At 38.3% G+C, this 18,085-nt stretch overlaps 2 protein-coding genes and 1 pseudogene across 2 annotated transcripts; 1 reads left to right on the plus strand and 2 right to left on the minus strand.

Moving 5' to 3' along the window:
* Positions 1-559: 559 nt before the first annotated feature.
* LOC112093960 lies at positions 560-2,696 on the minus strand (annotated as a pseudogene).
* Positions 2,697-3,678: 982 nt separating this feature from the next.
* Positions 3,679-6,092, minus strand: LOC21400878 (G-type lectin S-receptor-like serine/threonine-protein kinase LECRK3). The gene has a single exon (XM_010110360.2). The coding sequence runs from the start codon at positions 6,070-6,072 to the stop codon at positions 3,715-3,717; it is 2,358 nt and encodes a 785-aa protein (XP_010108662.2). The 5' UTR covers positions 6,073-6,092; the 3' UTR covers positions 3,679-3,714.
* A 7,887-nt stretch (positions 6,093-13,979) lies between these two features.
* LOC21400879 (U-box domain-containing protein 28) lies at positions 13,980-15,559 on the plus strand. The gene has a single exon (XM_010110361.2). The coding sequence runs from the start codon at positions 14,089-14,091 to the stop codon at positions 15,349-15,351; it is 1,263 nt and encodes a 420-aa protein (XP_010108663.1). The 5' UTR covers positions 13,980-14,088; the 3' UTR covers positions 15,352-15,559.
* Positions 15,560-18,085: the final 2,526 nt, after the last annotated feature.

The raw sequence follows: 18,085 nt of genomic DNA on the forward strand, positions 1-18,085 counted from the left end.
GGACAGCCACCAATTCTGACTTTTATAACACTCTTACTTAGATGTTAATGCATGTCTGACTGAAATTTTATTTTAAGTGTTTAAAGTTCCGTTTATTTTACTGATTTGAGTTTAGAATTTGAGTTGAGATGTGATTTTATGTGAGAGTTTTTTACTGTAATAAAAAAGTTAGATGTAATTATTTGTGAGAACTTTTTACTGTAAAAAAACTCGAATTTTAAACTTGAATCAGTGAAGTGAAGAGGCCAAAGTGTTTTAACGTGTCGTGATTGGTGTATAAAACAAACTCACGATGGAAAAGGTAATGACGCCGGTGCTTGATGGCTTGAACCACCGCGTAGAACTCAACATCATAAGTGCTATAACGGGAGCGAGCACCGGAAAGCTTCTCGCTAAAATACGCTACTGGGCAGCCTTGTTGACTCAGAACGGCACCGATGATGACCTTCGAAGCATTGCTATGTAGCTCTAACGTAACAGAGAAGTCAGGTAGCACAAGGATTGGGGTGGAGGTGAGCTTTTTCTTGACCAAATCAAATGCCATAGTGGCCTCCGGTGTCTAGACAAACTTACCATCCCGAATGGTGTCAGTGATCGGCGCGACAATGTGGCTAAAGTGTGCGATAAAGCGGTGATAAAACGATGCGAGGCCATGAAAGCTCTGAACTGCCGTGATGGTTGTAGGAATTGGCCAGGACCGAATAGCCTCTACCTTGGACTGGTCGTCAACAAGGCCATCCCGGGAGACCACATAACCAAGAAAAAGAACCCGATCAGAGGCAAACTCACACTTCTTGAGAGCCGCATAAAATTGATCACGTCGCATGATCGTAAGAATGGCATGCAGATGATGAATATGTTCCTCCATGGTAGTACTGAAGATAAGAATATCATCAAAATAAACGACAGCAAATTTACCTATGAAAGGACGCAGAGCCTGGTTCATGACTCGCATGAACGTGCTAGGGGCGTTGGATAACCCAAAAGGCATAACAAGCCACTCGAAAAGACCCTCTCGAGTTTTAAATGATGTTTTCCACTTATCGCCTGGTCGAATACGGATCTGATGATATCCACTCTTAAGATCCAGCTTCGTAAAAATAGTAGCGCCGCTAATCTGATCAAGCAAATCATCCAGGCGTGGAATGAGAAAACGGTAACGAACTGTGATCTTATTAATGGCGCGGCTGTCAATACACATACGCCACGAACCGTCCTTTTTTGGAATCAGTAATGCTGGAACTACACATGGACTGAGGCTCTCACGCAAATAACCCTTCACGACTAAGTCTTCAACCTCACAACGAAGTTCTTCATGTTCACTCGGGCTCATCCGATAGTGAGGCTTATTTGACAAAGTAGCCCCGGGAACGAGATCAATCTAATGCTGAATGTCGCACAATGGTGGTAAACCCTGTGGTAGTTCATCCGGAAACACGTCAGAAAATTCCTGAAGAAGGGGCTGAATTTCAGCCGGCATTGGTGAGCTGGGGTTCGAGGTGGTCGATGGTGCATGGGCCGAAGTAGGGGAGACGGGCGACTTGCCCGAGCGCGAGACGAGCGCATAGCATACACCGGCATCATGTATCTCAGATTCAAATCTCGATCTAGATAAGAACATGGCCGGCTTTGATGGCGGAGGTGGACTAGGAGCGGCACAGGCCAAATCTTTCGATGGTAACAGTGTGATCTTGCGATTTTCAAAGTAAAAACTATAAGTGTTTGTTTTACCATTATGAAGAACATTCCGATCAAATTGCCAAGGTTGGCCAAGCAGAATATGACAGGCATCCATAGGTACGATATCACAATAGATGTCATCCTTGTACGTAGAACCGATAGATAAAGAAACAAAAGCACGGCGGGATACCTTAATGTCGGAACCTTGCTTCAGCCAAGCAAGTTTGTAAGGGCATGGGTGTGGCTCAGATTGCAAGGCAAGCTTACGGACGGCGTCGGAAACCACATTCTCACAGCTGCCCGAATCGATAATAAAGTGGCAAACTTTGTCGTTCACTGTGCAGGTGGAGTGAAAGAGATTCGTTCGCAGCCAGAAATCGTCCGACAGTTTCGGAGAAAAACACGAGCGACGCAAGACTAAGAGAAGGCCAGTGTCACTAGAGACTGCTTCCTCAAAAATGTCCGAGGAAGGGTCATGGACATCATCAGTGGAGTCAATGAGAGCATCAGAACACTCCACATCAGTACCATCAGCCAGTAAGGTACGCTTTCCCAATCTAGGGCAGGCTGTCTGACGGTGACCGGGTTCGCCGCACGAGAAGCAGCGTAGGGCGCCGGGCGGGAGGGTCGGCCAGATGCTGGAAGTTTAGGTTAAACCGCTAGGCGTTGCTGCGGGGGCGCCGTCGTAGGGGACGAGAATCGGTGGAGGCCGCTGTAGCAGGGGGCGATTCGGCCTGAGGGGCTCTGGAAGAGGATGGCAGTGAAGACCAAGATAATGATCCAGAATGAGACTGGCGCTCAGTCAACAAAGCACGTTGGTGTGCTTCCGACATGATTAGAGGATCAAATAAATTTAGAATATTTTGAAATTGCAACCGTAAGCCTCCAATAAAGCGGGGAACCAACTGTGCATCAAATTCGGTAATCTCATTCCGGGTAAGCAAGAGAAAAAATTCCGAAGCATACTCATCTACCGTATGGAGACCTTGCCGCAAATTCTGAAGCCGTTGGTACATGGTTCTCTCATAATTGTACGGCAAGAAAGCACGTCGCATGTGCTTCTTCAGTTTATCTCACGAGTCAATCTTTGGTTTGCCGGCCCTAGCACGAGAAGTCTTTAGTTGTTGCCACCAGGCCGCGGCACGGCCGCGGAAACGGATTGCAACAAGCGGTGCGCGCCTGTGGTCGGGGACCTCTTTGAATTCCAAAACTTCTTCCACGGCGCCAATCCAATCCAACAGTTCATCGGCTTGGAGGCTGCCATGAAACTCAGGAATCTCGAGCTTGAAAGCTTGTTCCCAGCGAGTGTCGGCGGCGGCGTGCTCCGGGTGAGGGGCGATCGGAGGAGCGGCACGGTGGTTGTTGGCGGGTTGAAGGGGGGCGAACGGGTTGCCGGCGAAGGCATCCTCATCATCCGACAGGAGTCCATCAGGAGGAGCAGGGGCCGGATTGGCGGGATTGGCCGGGGGAACGAGGTGAATTTGGATGGCAGTGAGGGCTTGGGTGATGGCTTTCATCTGTCGAGTAAGGGCAGCAAGAGCATCGCCATAGTCGGGGACGTCGACTCGTCGACGGGGTGGCATGACGGCAGATGAGTGCTGGATACCAAACTGATGCAGCGTAACGTGCGGACGAAAGAAAATAAAAGAAGAAGACACCCAAAGTTCACGTTGATCGCAAGATACCGGGAACGCCGATGACTTCTCAACTTGACTTCGTTGATTCTCAAGAAGGAATACCGAAACAAGGACTTGGGAGAGGAAACTCTCTGTTGATATTTTATTCATGCAAAAACTAACGAAAAGTACAACTATAATAGAGATATATAGTTCCCTAGAAAGCAGTTAAATTTTAAAGTATTCCTAAGAAATAGGAAAGAAAAAAAAAGAAACAAATCTAAAACTTTAAAACTGAATGCAGGAATAGCAAACAAAATCCAAAAAAAAGATGTTCAAATTATAAACTAGTTATTCGGTTAAAACCGAATCTTCTGGGCCATCAGATGTCCACCTCTCATGAAGTCTAGAAGTACTTTTAACTTTCAACAAAACCACCGCTGTCAGAGTTTGGATAGGGAGGAACAGGAATATTAACAGTCCCTTCGAACATGGCCACAACGTTCTTCATTGTAGGACGTACTATTGGCTCTTCTTGGATGCACCAAAGACCAATCCTTAGCATCCTTTCCAATTCTTGTGCATCTACTTCCTCATCTTGAACAAGATTTCTCACTTCATTTCTCTTGAAACACTCATGGACCCAGTCCACGAGAATGGCTTCTCTATCTGGAAGATTTATATCCACACTTCGGCGACAACAAATGATTACCAAGAGCACAATTCCAAAGCTATACACATCGGCCTTTGCTGTTATAGGCAGGTTCTTGTGCCACTCTGGAGCTACAAATCCCCTCGTTCCTCTAATCCCAGTTATCGTCCTTGTTTGATCAGGCATGAGAAGCTTTGCCAACCCAAAATCCGCAATTTTAGGAGAATGGTTTTCATCAATCAGTATGTTATTGGGATTTATGTCGCAGTGAAGGATCTGATGCTCGCAATCTTCATGAAGATATAAGATGCCTTTAGCAATCCCAAAAGCTATTCCAACTCTTTGATCCCAGTTTGGCTTTACCTGGGATTTAAAGAGAAAGTCTGCCAATGATCCATTGCTCATGTAGTCATACACTAAAAGCCTGTTTGTTCCTTCATGACAGTAACCAAGCAAACGAAGCAGGTTTCTGTGGTGAGTTTTGCCTATGGATCTCATTTCATTTTGGAATTCAACCTCTCCTTCAGTTGCAACTTTCTCTAGTCTTTTGACAGCAATTGCTTTCTGTCCATTTGGCAAAGTTCCTTTGAAGACAGTCCCGAAAGCACCCCTACCCAACTGTTCGTTGAAGCCGTTGGTTGCAAGTTGGAGCTCCTTGAAAGTAAATGATCGCAGAGTTGGAATTTCCTCAGCCATCAGTGTGCGTGTGCTCGAAACCATTTGGCAAGGTGAGAAATAGCTTCTACGAACAAGAAACACACAAAGTAATATCATAATTGCAGCAAAACACGTACTTCCAAGACCAAGTAAGATATTAGTTAGCCGGCGGCCTCTATGAGAAATGATGCTTTGCTTATCTGTGCTTGCAAGACTTCCATTGCACACTTTTATTAAGGTCGTCGCAACGCCATTTTCTGGAGGACGTTTTGCGTAATTTACGGGAGAGTTTAGTTTGTTGCACTGCTGGTTCCAAAACAAGGCAACCTGGCAACTGGAGTCCCTCAAGCACTCCTCTTTGCAAGCATTCTTGCTCATCGCTGACACCATCGAATACGAATTGTTTTCCCAGATAAATCCATCCAACTCTGCAACAGAAGGTGTGTTCTGATTCTTACTTGTGCAAGATGTGCTTAAATTTCTCTTGCAGCCTGAACTTCCCTGGCGCTGATCGATGAGATCAAAACCAGGAAGACATTTACAATTAGGTTCTTCATCCTCGCCAAGAACGCAATAGGAATTCAAGCCGCAAAGTCCAAGAGGAGTGCACTTATTTTCGACGGAATACCACTCGACAACCCAGCTGCTGTTCTGAACCAAACTATGAGAATACAACCGTAATATTCCATCTACGTCGAGAGTCAGACGATACACAACATTGTCAGTGAGATTGTTCCCACCGGCAAAAATTGTTTTTACATTGACCCGAGTGGAATTGAGCAGATATACCTCGCCTTTAATATCGAGATTCAGGCTTACTCCTTTGTTGCCATACGTATCCGATGCCCAATAAGAGTAATACTTATCGTTGTTATTGGCAGGATAGTCTGCTGGATACTGCACCAAATTCCCATCACCCTGCATTCTGAGCTTAAATCTTCCAGTGGAGTGATTGCTCTCCGACACACTCGAAAAAAGCATGTGTCGAGCCATCAGAGGTTGTCCCGGCAAAAGGGTATCTGTTTGTGAATCAAAACTCTTCCATATGATTCTGGAATCTGAGTCGTAGAGAACAAAATTGCCCGAATCGAGCATGGAAGCTGAGGCCGCAGGCTGAGAGGCATCAGAAGAAATGGTTAACTGTTTACCTTGTTTACTTTGCACAACGAGCCTTCCATCATCACTCAAAAGCAATATAACATCTCGCGGCAGAGGCGAGTCATCCCGGTTTGCGGTCCAAACAACTGTTTTCTCCTTTGTTCTCTCAAACCAGATTCCAACTGCAAAACCATTGCCTTGTTGGTAAAACCCAAATGCAAACTGCCCAGAATTTGATAACCAATACGATTTATTGGTGCCAGGAGAGAGAGAGGAGCCTAGGCTGACAGAGGAATCATTCTTTTGAGCAATTATGGTTGAAAATTGAATAATCAGAAGAAAGAAAAAAAGCATTGTGGCCACACTCATTTCTACCATATGGTTTGCAGACAAACAGATTCCCCAAAGTTTCAAAATATCAAGACTGATATGAGGTTCTAAGCTCTAGCGAAGAAAGTTTTCAGTTCAAAAAGTCAATATTCTAAAGTCGTTGTTTCAAATTGAGTATTTGATTGAACGGAAAATATTGTATTGAAAATTCAAAAATTTCTTGCGTACCATTTGGTTCAACTACCTAAATCTTTATTTTTTCTATTTTTTGTTATTTTTATTTCAATTTATTTTTTTACTGCGTAAATATAAGGGTGAATTTTCTCAACATAAAAAAGTTACAGTTCATCATCTTTATGCTGATCCATTGGAGTCTTTGAAGAAAAAGTCATACCTTTGAAGGAGAACCGGTCCATTTAGCTTTTTTTTAATTGAAAAGTAGGTTTTATGGAACATGAGTTTAATCATGAGAACTTATGAAGGATTCAGGACGAAAACAAAAAATTCTGCCTTAAAATCATATTTTATTTAAACCTTATGTAGGCCTTCTCCACATGTTTTTTTCCAACTTTGTTTTCTCAAACCTGTTTCACACTGCAAAATCATTGTCTTTTGTGGAACACGCATGGAAACTGAAAAAAAAAAAAAAAAAAAACCCATTATATCCAACAAGTTATTGAAACTGTGGGTGAGAGAGGATCAAGAGCATTACCAACATTCTAAAGTCCTTATTTTGATAAAGTCTTCCCCAAGCGACGGCTGCTTTTTAGATGGTTAGTTGATAATAGTTTGGTCAATTATAGCCTGAAGAATTTCACCAAGTTCTTCACCTGAACCCAACAGAGGGATGACATAAAGCATAAAATATTGTACTAGATAAACATTTAACATTTATAATTTACTTTGAAGTTTGGTTGGAACGAGTCAATTGCAGGCCTGAATTCTACAAGGTCAGATTTATAAATATCCAGTCAGAAACACTCTCTACTTCTTACAATTACTAGTTTAGTTTGCAATAGACTTTTAAAATCAATAATATTTTAGTGATAAAAAATTCTGAAATTTGAATAGCAGCAGTGTGTTCCTTTTTTTTGGGTATGAGTTGCGTAGTTTCTATCCAGTAGCTCTAATGTATGTAATTGCAAACTAGCAGTATTCTTGATGTAGGAGTATACTTGAACTTAGGGGTAGGCGTACGTGACTTAGGCCTCGAAAAGGTGCTAAGCCTGTTCATTAGGTTCTCCCACGGATTCGTAAAGGACTTATCTTAGATGCTACGGCATTGTTTTTCTTGTCTAGCTAAAGAATGGATAGTTTTTGTTCACAATGATATTATGTCCTGCATCATGTAAAAAGCAACGGTAACAACTCAATAAGATTAATCCATTAAGATTAAATGAGTTTGTGAAGTATAATGCAACTTTATACAAACTAATGTTTAGTTGGTATTTAGGATATATAATCAAATATTAAGTATAACAAGGCAACCAACCGCAGGAACTTTAGGAGCTAAATTACAAATTGAACTTTTGGACTTGAGCATGTTTACATTCTCTCCCTTTTCTTTCTGAGTAATTAGAAAATAATCTTTCCAGTAATCTCTGTTGAAATAGGCAGAAGCTAGTTATAGAATTTACTACAGATGGAAAGCAATCTCCACTAAAAAAGAGTTAATACAGATCTATCTTAAATATTTGCTTCTTACATCACATAATATTTAAAATGAATCACCTGTAGGAAGATTTGTTGGTAACTAAGCAAATCAGAAAGAAGATGATTATTGACATGTGATTATGTGAGTTATTCATTTTTTAGCAATTTTTTTTTTACCAATATTCAAATAAATTATAGCCTTGTATATATTTTATTTACTTGGGTTTCCTTCATATTTTTATTTGTTTCTTTACTAAAAGAAAGGGGATTTCGAATGTACGGGCTTAGACAAAAAACAACCCCTCATTGGAAAATAGTGCAAGTTATGTTATTTTTCTTTTATATTTGTATTAAAATCTCACATTGACTGGAGATATTGACATGATCCACTTAATAAGTTGAAGACAATCCTCCCCTAACAAGCCAGTTTTGTTAGGTTGAGTTATGCCCAATGTCCTTCGATTTTTGTAAAATGGTATCAGAGCAGGCCCAGTTTTGCAATGTTGGGTCCCCCAATATTGACTTATTTACAACGATTTGGCATGGTCCACGCTGTGCGTGAGGGGGCGTATTAGAATCTCACATTGGCTGGAGATATTAGCATGATCCACGTAATAAGGTGAGGGCAATCCTCCCCTAACAAGCTGGTTTTGTCAGGTTGAATTAGGCTCAATATCCTTTGATTTCTGTAAAAATTTGTTATTCTTATTTTCAAATATATTAAAATAATGTCTTTAAGTGTTTTGAATATATTATCACTCTCTCCACATGTAACTATGGTGTCCTATATAACCTTCAAATATTGAATGTGGCTTTTATGTTACGCGATACATGAGGGGAATTATTGGAGAGAAAATGCAAGCTATAAGTCTTAAGGTAATCGAGCTTGATATATATAACCAAAGGCAATTTTATATTACTTTCGTTTTGAAATGATGCTCTCAAAATTACTGTATCAACTTTTTTTTAAAAAGTTTAATAGGAAGGATTCATGTACAGATTTCAAGATTTATGAGATCTGTTGTGCCAACATCAAATTAAACAGATTTAGGATAAAATATAAATAATAAACAAAATTCAAGAGACACAAGGATTTTACGTAGTTCGGCTTTTGATCTACGTCAACAGACAAAAACATCGAAGAAATTCTACTATAACCAAAAGGAGATCACAAAAAAAAACCTGTTAAATATATCTCACCACTCAAATCTCAATACACTTAAAATCTCTTAACCAAAAAATAAGAACACTAAATAGAATTAATTATCTGAGCAAATCTCACTAAAAAAAATAGAGAGCTGTTTATCAACAGTAACAACAAAAACACTCATGCGACTGCTATTCTTCATGCTCGGCTCTGATATATATAGCATATATAATGCTTCTCCAAGTCATAGTCGACGATAGGAGTGTAAGAATTTAGGTCAAACCCGACTAACCCGTCCGACCCTACCCAAATTTTGTGTGTGTGTGTTTTTTTATTTTTTGGATTCAAATATGCCCAACCCGCACATTGCAGGTGGGGCCGCGGGACGGGCTTCCTTTGGCTTGATACTCTCTGAACCGGCCGGGTGAGATCAATGGGGAAAAAATCCTAAATGCCATTGACTCAGTGATATCTCACTCTCACCTCTCTCTCTCTCACCATTCAGCATCTCTCCAAGTCCTCAGCCTCTCTCTCTCTCAATCTCTCTCGCTTCTAGGCTCGGCGTCCCTACTACCTCACCATTCTTACTCCTTCGCCGACTAAGCTGAGTAACTCGAGCCTACCGAAGGTCACCCAACGGGATATGAGTTTGTGGACTTAAAAGAATATTGCGGTCTAAAATTTTCTCAATACACACTGTGCGGCTCGGCCCAACCCGAACCTACCCGGCCGAATTACACCCATACGGTGACACCAAAACCTGACGCAATACAATTAATTATCTGAGCAAATCTCACTAAAAAAAATGAGGGGAAAGATATGGGCCTGGGGCCCAAACCAAAAACAAAGCTAATATGGGCTTAATTAAAGCCACAACCCAACAAGAGACGTGCAGAATGGGGAAAGTTTATAACAAATGGAGTGCAACTAATATAGTGATGATGTTTGTATTATTTTAGGGTGCGACGTAATTTTACATTATTTATTTGTATTTATGGATGTAATAGTAAATAGTTTAGGATTCTGTTCAGCAAAAAATAGTTTAGGATTCTGAAACTTTATTTTCACGTACAGTGATATATTTCTTGACTTGTCATAACACTTTGGTAAACTTTTACTGTGACTTAAGCTTAACTAATTAAAAAATTTAAAAAGGACTCTTATTTGTATATGAATCCCATATATTGTTGGATGAGATTCCTATATAATGCTAAAATTGCAATACAGGGGATAGAATATTATAGAAAGATGTTTATAAACAATATGAACATTGCTAATAACTTTCTTTTTAATTAGGTATTTTCCACTAAGATGATGTCGGTTCAACTGACTTCATATGTATACACTTTTAAAGTTTGCATAAATAATAAGTGTTTATGTTGACTAAAAGAAGACGGATAAACATCTGACTTCTATTCCTACTGACTTTGTGTCACTTGCATCAAAGTCAGTATGAGAACCGACTTTACAGATAAAAAAATTCGGATTTTACCCCACTTCTATTCGTAATTATTTATTAGTCTTTTTAAAAATATATATATATTTTCCTACGATATATATATATGTCTTTAATACTCCCACTGAAACCGAAGGCTGGGTCCCTCATTGGACACATCCCCACCCAAACCTTTGAATACAACCCGCTCAGTTTACTGCTATCTGTAAACTTTTCTCCTTAAACGAAAAAAATGAGTTTGGAGAGTCCAAAAAAAAAAAAGACTTTAAATTCCTTTTTATTTCCGCAATATAATTAGCTGGTTCTCACAAGGCGCATCGTCAGCCGTCTCATATGACGGATTGGTAGTAGAGTCATTTTGGTGTTGAATGGAAAATATAGATTTGTGTTCATATGAAGATGTTTGTAAGACTTTTCCAACTGTCTCAAGGACAGTTGAAAACACATGTAGTTTTGGTCTTAATTACATTGGGGCCATGAAATTTATGAAGTCGCGTGACAATTAAAACTATAAATAAAATAATAAGAAGATAGAAAAAAAGGAAGAAAGATGTGGAAAAGGTAGGCGTAGCTAGACAATTTATTGACATTTATAATATATATAATATATATATATATATATATATATAATATATGGTGAACTCTATCTTCATCATTGCTAACCTGTATTGTTTAAAAAGTCAAGAGTCAAGTTGGTCCCCTCCCTTACAATTCTTATATTTATGTGCATTATATATATATATATATATATATATGTGTGTGTGTGTGTGTGTGTGTATTTTCTTCTTTTTTGATATCTCCTTTTAAAAACCATGGGATGAGGAACATGTGTATTTAAAGGAAGGAAGACCTAATTACTATTTTTTGTTTTCTTTTCTTTTTTCCTCTAGTTGAGGAAGAGGATAGGAGTGCCCGTAGAAAACTGGTACCAAAAGGATCCACGTTGGAGAAGTTGGCTAAACAAACTCTTCAAGGTGATTAATTTAACCGTAGCATGACCTAAAAAGTATGGGCACATATATATAAAGATAGGACCATCTTGAGTTTTAATAAAATACTTATGTAGAATAAATAATATATATACATATATATATGTATATATATATATATATATATTCAACTACCACATCAGAATAAAAATCTGACTACTTGACCTCCTACACCTTAATTGTTAGACTGGCTTTTGTGGGACAGGGAACTAATTAACCTGCTTTATTTTTATTGTTTTCCCTGCCTTACCTAAACCGTAAACTAATCTACTAGCAACTACAAGAGAGATGTCTCCATAATATAAGACTGTTACCAACTGATACACAAGACATTATTAATAGTTTGTTAATTTTGGTTCTTCCACATGCTCCCCATTTTTTTGTTTGTTTTCGTTGTTACCATCATAAACCAAAAGTTTTTCCTTCATGTATAAGTCCAAATATTGGTTAGACAAAAGATTGATGAATTTTACTGCTCCAGTTTTGGTATGTGCTTTCTAAAACCTTAGCTGAAGAGGCTGCTTGGAAACTCACAAAATAAAATGGGATTGACTTGGTACCTATAAATCCAGGTTTTGTGATTGGTCATTTCTTACAGCCTACACTATTTTTTTTTTTTACCACTCCAAGATGAAACAAATAGAAGATACAAAGCAATTGAAATTCTAAAGGGGAACGTAGCAGAACATAAACAGCAATGGCAGGACCTCTAGAAAGCACATGAAAGATCCTACAGGGCATAGGGTAGAAGGATTTGAGCAGTAGCAATCACAGAAACAAAAAGATACAATGACATGGGCGTAGGATAGAAGGGGTTCTAGTTGCTAATTTCTGGACGTTTACTTACAAAACTACTTTACTTTGCAATACAGCCAAGTAACAACATATCCTAACAGCCTCTACCGATTCAACTTCAGCAGTTACCAAACTAGTGTTAGCAACTCCGTCGGCAAAGTTTGTACCGAAATGAAGGAAATCAAGGAAAAAGATTGTATCCAGATGTACTCGTCACAGGACATGGCTATAAATGAACATCAACAAGAAAGAATAGAAATGAACTTTAAGGCAATTTTTCCTACATCAAAGTCCGATTCAGTAGACAAAGAAAATTTTGAAACCCAGTGGAACTGTGGTATATATTCTACAAATTCCATTTCCACAAAAGGCCATAAATTCTACTAACAGTAACTATAGAACCCAAACAGTCATTGACAAAAACCCCAATCCCCAATTTCATTGCTAGAAACCAAACATGCAAATCAACCGCAAAATAACATGATCTGATGATATTACCATGAAAAAAATTAGAATAATGTGAGGAACACGTACCGGTAAAGCATTCGAGTATGAGGAAGAGATTAAAGTCACTGCCGGCAATAAAGCAAATGCGGATGAAGGTTTTTTGTACTTCTCCGATGAGCGTCATTTTGCTATAAACAGCATCAAGCATGTCTTTAATGTAAGCTGGACGTCTAGAAATTTGACCAGAAGCTCACCATACGTATACGCTATCTTCAAATTGGACAAGGAAAACAATTTTTTCATGTATTTATTTGGCTATTAGATGATATAATAGAAACGACATTATTTTCTTGCTTATGTTTATTAAAATTAAGACTAATAATGTTATAAATATAATCACTAAAATATCTTTTTACACAATTAAATAATCATTGATTATATAATAATTCAATAAAAATATATAAGTAAATTTAACATTTATTCTCTTAACAAATAATCAATATTAAAAGGTGTAAGAATTGGTACTCATTATCTATATTATGTGGGGCCCACTAAATTTTTATTACTAATTTTATAAATAAATACAATATTAAATTTTCCTTTCCCACACTGTTATGGATTAGTCAGTCACATAATTTGTTGATTTTATTAAAACTAGACGTTTAACTTGAATTTTCAAAGTTAGAAACTTATAAAGTGACGAATGAAGAAAGAATTTTTGTGTCCTATCATATCATGATTGATATTTGTGTCCTAAATACTTATATATACACCAAAGAATTTTCTTTGATTTTGTTGTAAGAGGATCTACAATATAGCGCTAGACTAAACGTGCCAATATCAAATTCGTACATTTAAATAGTTCTCTATTTTTGACTAATTTAACATTTCATATGTTTTATGTCAAATTTGACATAAAATATAACGATGTTAAATTTTACAGTCTGATTTATTAGCAGTTGTATCTACTTTTTTTTTCTCATATTATTATCATACAAATTAAAATTGTTTTACAAATTTCAAAGCTTAAAATGGTCCAACACAAACCTAAAAAAAAAAAAAAAAAAAAAAGGTCCAAAACAACAGTTGCGCTGAAATCATGATTGGACTTAAATAGTTTTTGGCTAATCAGATTGGACTTAATAGTCGATCACTGGTGGCTGACTCAGAAGTCGGTCTGAGTTAGAAATTAGAAAATTCAAAGTTTGTCATTTTTCTTTAGAATTGTTTTTTTTTTTCTTTTCTTTTCTTTTGAATACAGCGTTAAACCATTGTACAAGTTTGAAAATCTTCAGCGTTTACACACGTAAGCACACACACGGGGATTTCAGTTGATTAATCTTAATTCACTATTTTAAAAAACTGGGTCCCACGTTTGACCAACGACCATTATTTCTTTCTGCACCGGTTGAAACGAGATCGCCTTTTGTCTCTCTCTTGAACCCATCCTTCCTTTGTTTTCTATCTTATCGTCTTCTTATAGTTCTATTATTCCTCCTCTCAAAACTGAAGAACTCTCTCTCTCTCTCTCTCTCTCTCTCTCTCTAACTTGGTGTTACTGTAGGGGAATGGTGAGGGAAGAACTGTACATAACCGTACCGAACCTGTTCAGATGTCCGATATCAATGGACGTGATGAGGTCTCCGGTAAGCCTGTGCACCGGCGTCACATACGATCGCTCCAGCATCCAGCACTGGCTCGACTCAGGTCACGACACGTGTCCCGCCACAATGCAAACTCTCCCTTCCAAGGACTTCGTCCCCAACCTCACTCTCCGCCGTCTGATCAACCTCTGGGCCCAATCGCACGGCCCTCCTTCGCCCTCTTCCTCCTCTTCCTCTCTCACCGTCTCCGAGCAACAGCTCAAGTATGTGATTGACGAATTGAAGGGAAAGAACGAGGGAGAAAACTCGAAGCTCATCGGAAATTTGTCTTCTATAGCCGATTTCGCGGGTTTCAGCGACGAGAATCGAAGAAGTTTGGCTGATTTCGACGGTTTTGTGTCCGCCATTGTCGGCGTTTTGAGCAGAGGAGGCGCGAAAATGGAGATTTTAGAATTGGTAATTAGGATTCTGGATTCCATTTTGCTCGATGATCGAGGCAGAGAACAAGCACACGTGTTAATTTCGAAGCGAATCCAGGCTTTCTTGACTTCCATTCGTCTGGTACTTCGAAACGCAAGCCTGAAAGCGAAGATCGAATCGGCTAGGGTTTTGAGATCGATCGCGAACGACGAACAGTCCAAACGCGCTATCTCGGACAACAGAGATCTCGTCCTCGAACTCCTCAACCTCCTCACCTCCGAATCCGACTACGACCAGGCCTTGCATGACGCCGTTTACTCCTGCCTAATTGCGATCTCCGCGACTCGTTCGAAGAAAGCGCAACTCGTCGGATTAGGAATCGTGAATCTCCTAGCCAGAACGCTGTCGGATAGAAACACGAATAAATCGGTCGCCGAGAACGCGATGAAATTGCTCTCGATCGTGTCGACGTGCGCGGAGGGGAGGTCGGCCATAAGCGAGGATCGACGGTGCGCGGCGGCGGCGGTGGAGAGGCTGATGAAGGTGTCGACGGTGGCGACGGAGGATGCGGTGGCGGTGCTGTGGAGCGTGTGCTGCTTGCTTGGAGAGAAGAAGACGAAGGAGTCGGTGGTGAGGAGCAATGGCGTGGCGAGGATTCTGCTGGTGATGCAGAGCGGGTACTGCGAGGGGCATCCAGTGAGAAGAATGTGTGGGGATTTGCTTAGGGTTTTGAAGATTGGGTGTTCTTCGGATGGATTTGGGTTGGGAAGTTATCAGAGCAAAACTACTCACATCTTGCCTTGTTGATAAATGATTGGTCCATTCTTTTTGGGATTATTCTGGTTTTTTTTTTTTTCTTTTCTTTTTTAAGTGTGAATTTGGAGGGAACAAAAAGGAAAAGTGTTTTTGTATTTTGTATGAATCCATCTATGGTTTTGGCCAGAAAGTTATACTAGACAAGATGTGAAATTTTCTCTGTGCAAAGGAGGTGATTTGCCTAGCATTCCATTGAGTCCTTCCACAGTGTCTTCATGACATTCGTGTCTCTTTACAAATTTATCGTAAACTTAAACATGATTCTCAAGTATATTGCTCAAATGTACAATATTACATGCTAGTATATTCTTTTAAAATTTATAAATCTATCGTAACTTACACAACTATAATTTTAGAGGTTTGTAAATTTTGAAGTAAAATATGTAAATTATTGTATCTCCAATACTGTATTGAGAATTCTTCTCCCGACACCATAATAATTTCCGTTTACTTCATGGGATCAAATTTGGTCCCCGCGTGCGTTTAGTTGATAGATTCGTACTATAATTTGAATAATGATTCGTTGTTCGCTACAGTATTTTCTCTTATAAAAAAATACACATAAATTGAGAATGATTCTGAATCCATGAATCAAACGTCCACTAAGTGTTTTACATACTAATATTTAACTCGTTTATATCAAGCCCTAAAAACTAATTTTGTTCTTTGTTTGGAGGAAGAACCTCAGTTTTGACCTAAAATAGGCGAGACAAGTGCTTGATGGCTTGATTTGCCTATTCAAGAGAATGATTCACTCCGAGAGGGCTTGCTCATTGTATTTGGAAGTTGGCGGTCGTATCCACGTTTCCGAGGTTGAAGAAGCCGCCCCAGGACAAGCTATCACTTTAACCCCCACTATCGACAGACATGGACACTGTTGGCCCAAGAGTTTGTTATTATTGATTTTGATGATTACAAACACATAATTGTGAGATTACTAACCCATTAAAGTTAGTATACTTAAGTAAATTATTATAAATTATCAACAACTTGTAAAGATTGAGAAAGGAAGAAGATTGATGTTTAATGTAATTGAATTATGTGAAGATGGAATAAAGCTTGAAGTTATGCCGATCATGCAAGACTACTCAATTATAGGTTTATGATCTTTTAGTCTTGGATTGAATGCACGAATATTCTATCAAAATTTGTTTCATTGCTAAAGACTCTTGAACAGACACTTTAGACTTTTGTGTTTTCACAAAATTGCACGATGGTTTTAAAAATGATTTTCGATATGAAAAATTGATTTAATCTTAAGTTGTTTCTAAAATAAATCGTTTTAAGTATATCTTTGAGAAATGTAGAGAAAAAGTTGTGCTAGAGTCATCTGGCAATCCAGCCGATTACTTCGATAATCCTCTGGGTTACCTGACGTCCGGAGAAGGCATGCTTCCTATCTTCGTCTGGTTGATCGGATGTAGTCCACCAGTTGACCGGTACTGCTCAAACAATCATGGGCTTGTTCGGTTGCATTTTTGAGTTATGATAAAAGTTGAATTTGAGTTATAATTTGACTTGAAGTTGTAACTTGAGTTTGTGTTTGAGTGGGTCAAAACTTGAATTTGTATTTAAATAATTTTTTAATAAAAATTCAATGGTGATGAAAAGTTTTAATAAGGTATATGGGTGGGTTTTTATTCGTCTATTCATTGTGAATGCATAGAAAAAAATCATCTCAATCGGAATTAAAACGAAAAAATTATGATGTTTTTAAGAATAGAAAAAATATTGTTTATTAACTTGAGTTTGAGTTTAAGAACTTGAGTTGAAAGGGAAACTTGAACTCAAAGTTTAGCCCCAAACTCAAGTTAAAACTCAAATTTTACAAACGAGCATGAACCTTACAGAAAAATTTTGCCTCTTTCTCCTATTTTAGACTATTTTCATGTCTAAAAATGGCTAGAAACTATTGCTAGAGCTCCCAACTTGACTATAATCCAAAACATACTCTGAAGCTTACATAAGCATTGGGTTTTCATAGATTTTGCTTTGATTTCATACATACTTTTGAGCCTACCTTGTTTCCTTCTTTGATAAATTTGTCTCAGACCCATTCATTCTATGAAAGAGCTGAGTGTTCTAAGTAACTTTTGAAAAACTAAAATCCTCACGTGTATTGGTTTCCAAATCTTGTAATTTGCGTGTTGATTGTTTTGATAATTTCCGTGTAATGGTCAGCAGCTGTAGGCGTTTTGTTGACATTATTTTTGCCCTAAGTAAATATTTTTTATATAATTTTTTTCCCTTAGATCACCCCCCGAATCTTTCCATTCATGACATTTACATGAAATTTTAAAAACGTTTCAATTATACATAAAAATTTAACTTCTGAATATCTCATATGTCGAACTTAAATTTCTACATAAATCAATAATCAACGATACTACTACATACGTTTACAATTATAAATTTTAAACCTTGAAAATTGAATTAAACTTACTTAGAAGATTTATTCATTTAGATTAAAAATAAATAAAAATAATAAAAAAAATAATTATACTATTATTTTAGTTTAAAACTTTAATTTCACCCACATCGTCACTGATATAGATTTTTAACTCGCTCACCAGGTGCAACGGGTACATGTAAAAATTTAGCTACATGTTTGACACAAGTGAACTATTACGGCCCCGTTCATTTCGCCGATTTGAGTTTTGTTACAGTAAAAAGCTCTTAGAAATAATTACATTTAACTTTTTTGCTACAGTAAAAAGTTCTCACA

Source organism: Morus notabilis, unplaced genomic scaffold (genome assembly GCF_000414095.1).
Source record: "Morus notabilis unplaced genomic scaffold, ASM41409v2 Scaffold511, whole genome shotgun sequence".
Taxonomy (NCBI): Eukaryota; Viridiplantae; Streptophyta; class Magnoliopsida; order Rosales; family Moraceae; genus Morus; species Morus notabilis.

Bases quoted from the DNA above. Each gene is read 5' to 3' on its own strand.
- LOC21400879 (XM_010110361.2), top strand. From the start codon at position 14,089: ATGGTGAGGGAAGAACTGTACATAACCGTACCGAACCTGTTCAGATGT.
- LOC21400878 (XM_010110360.2), bottom strand. From the start codon at position 6,072: ATGAGTGTGGCCACAATGCTTTTTTTCTTTCTTCTGATTATTCAATTT.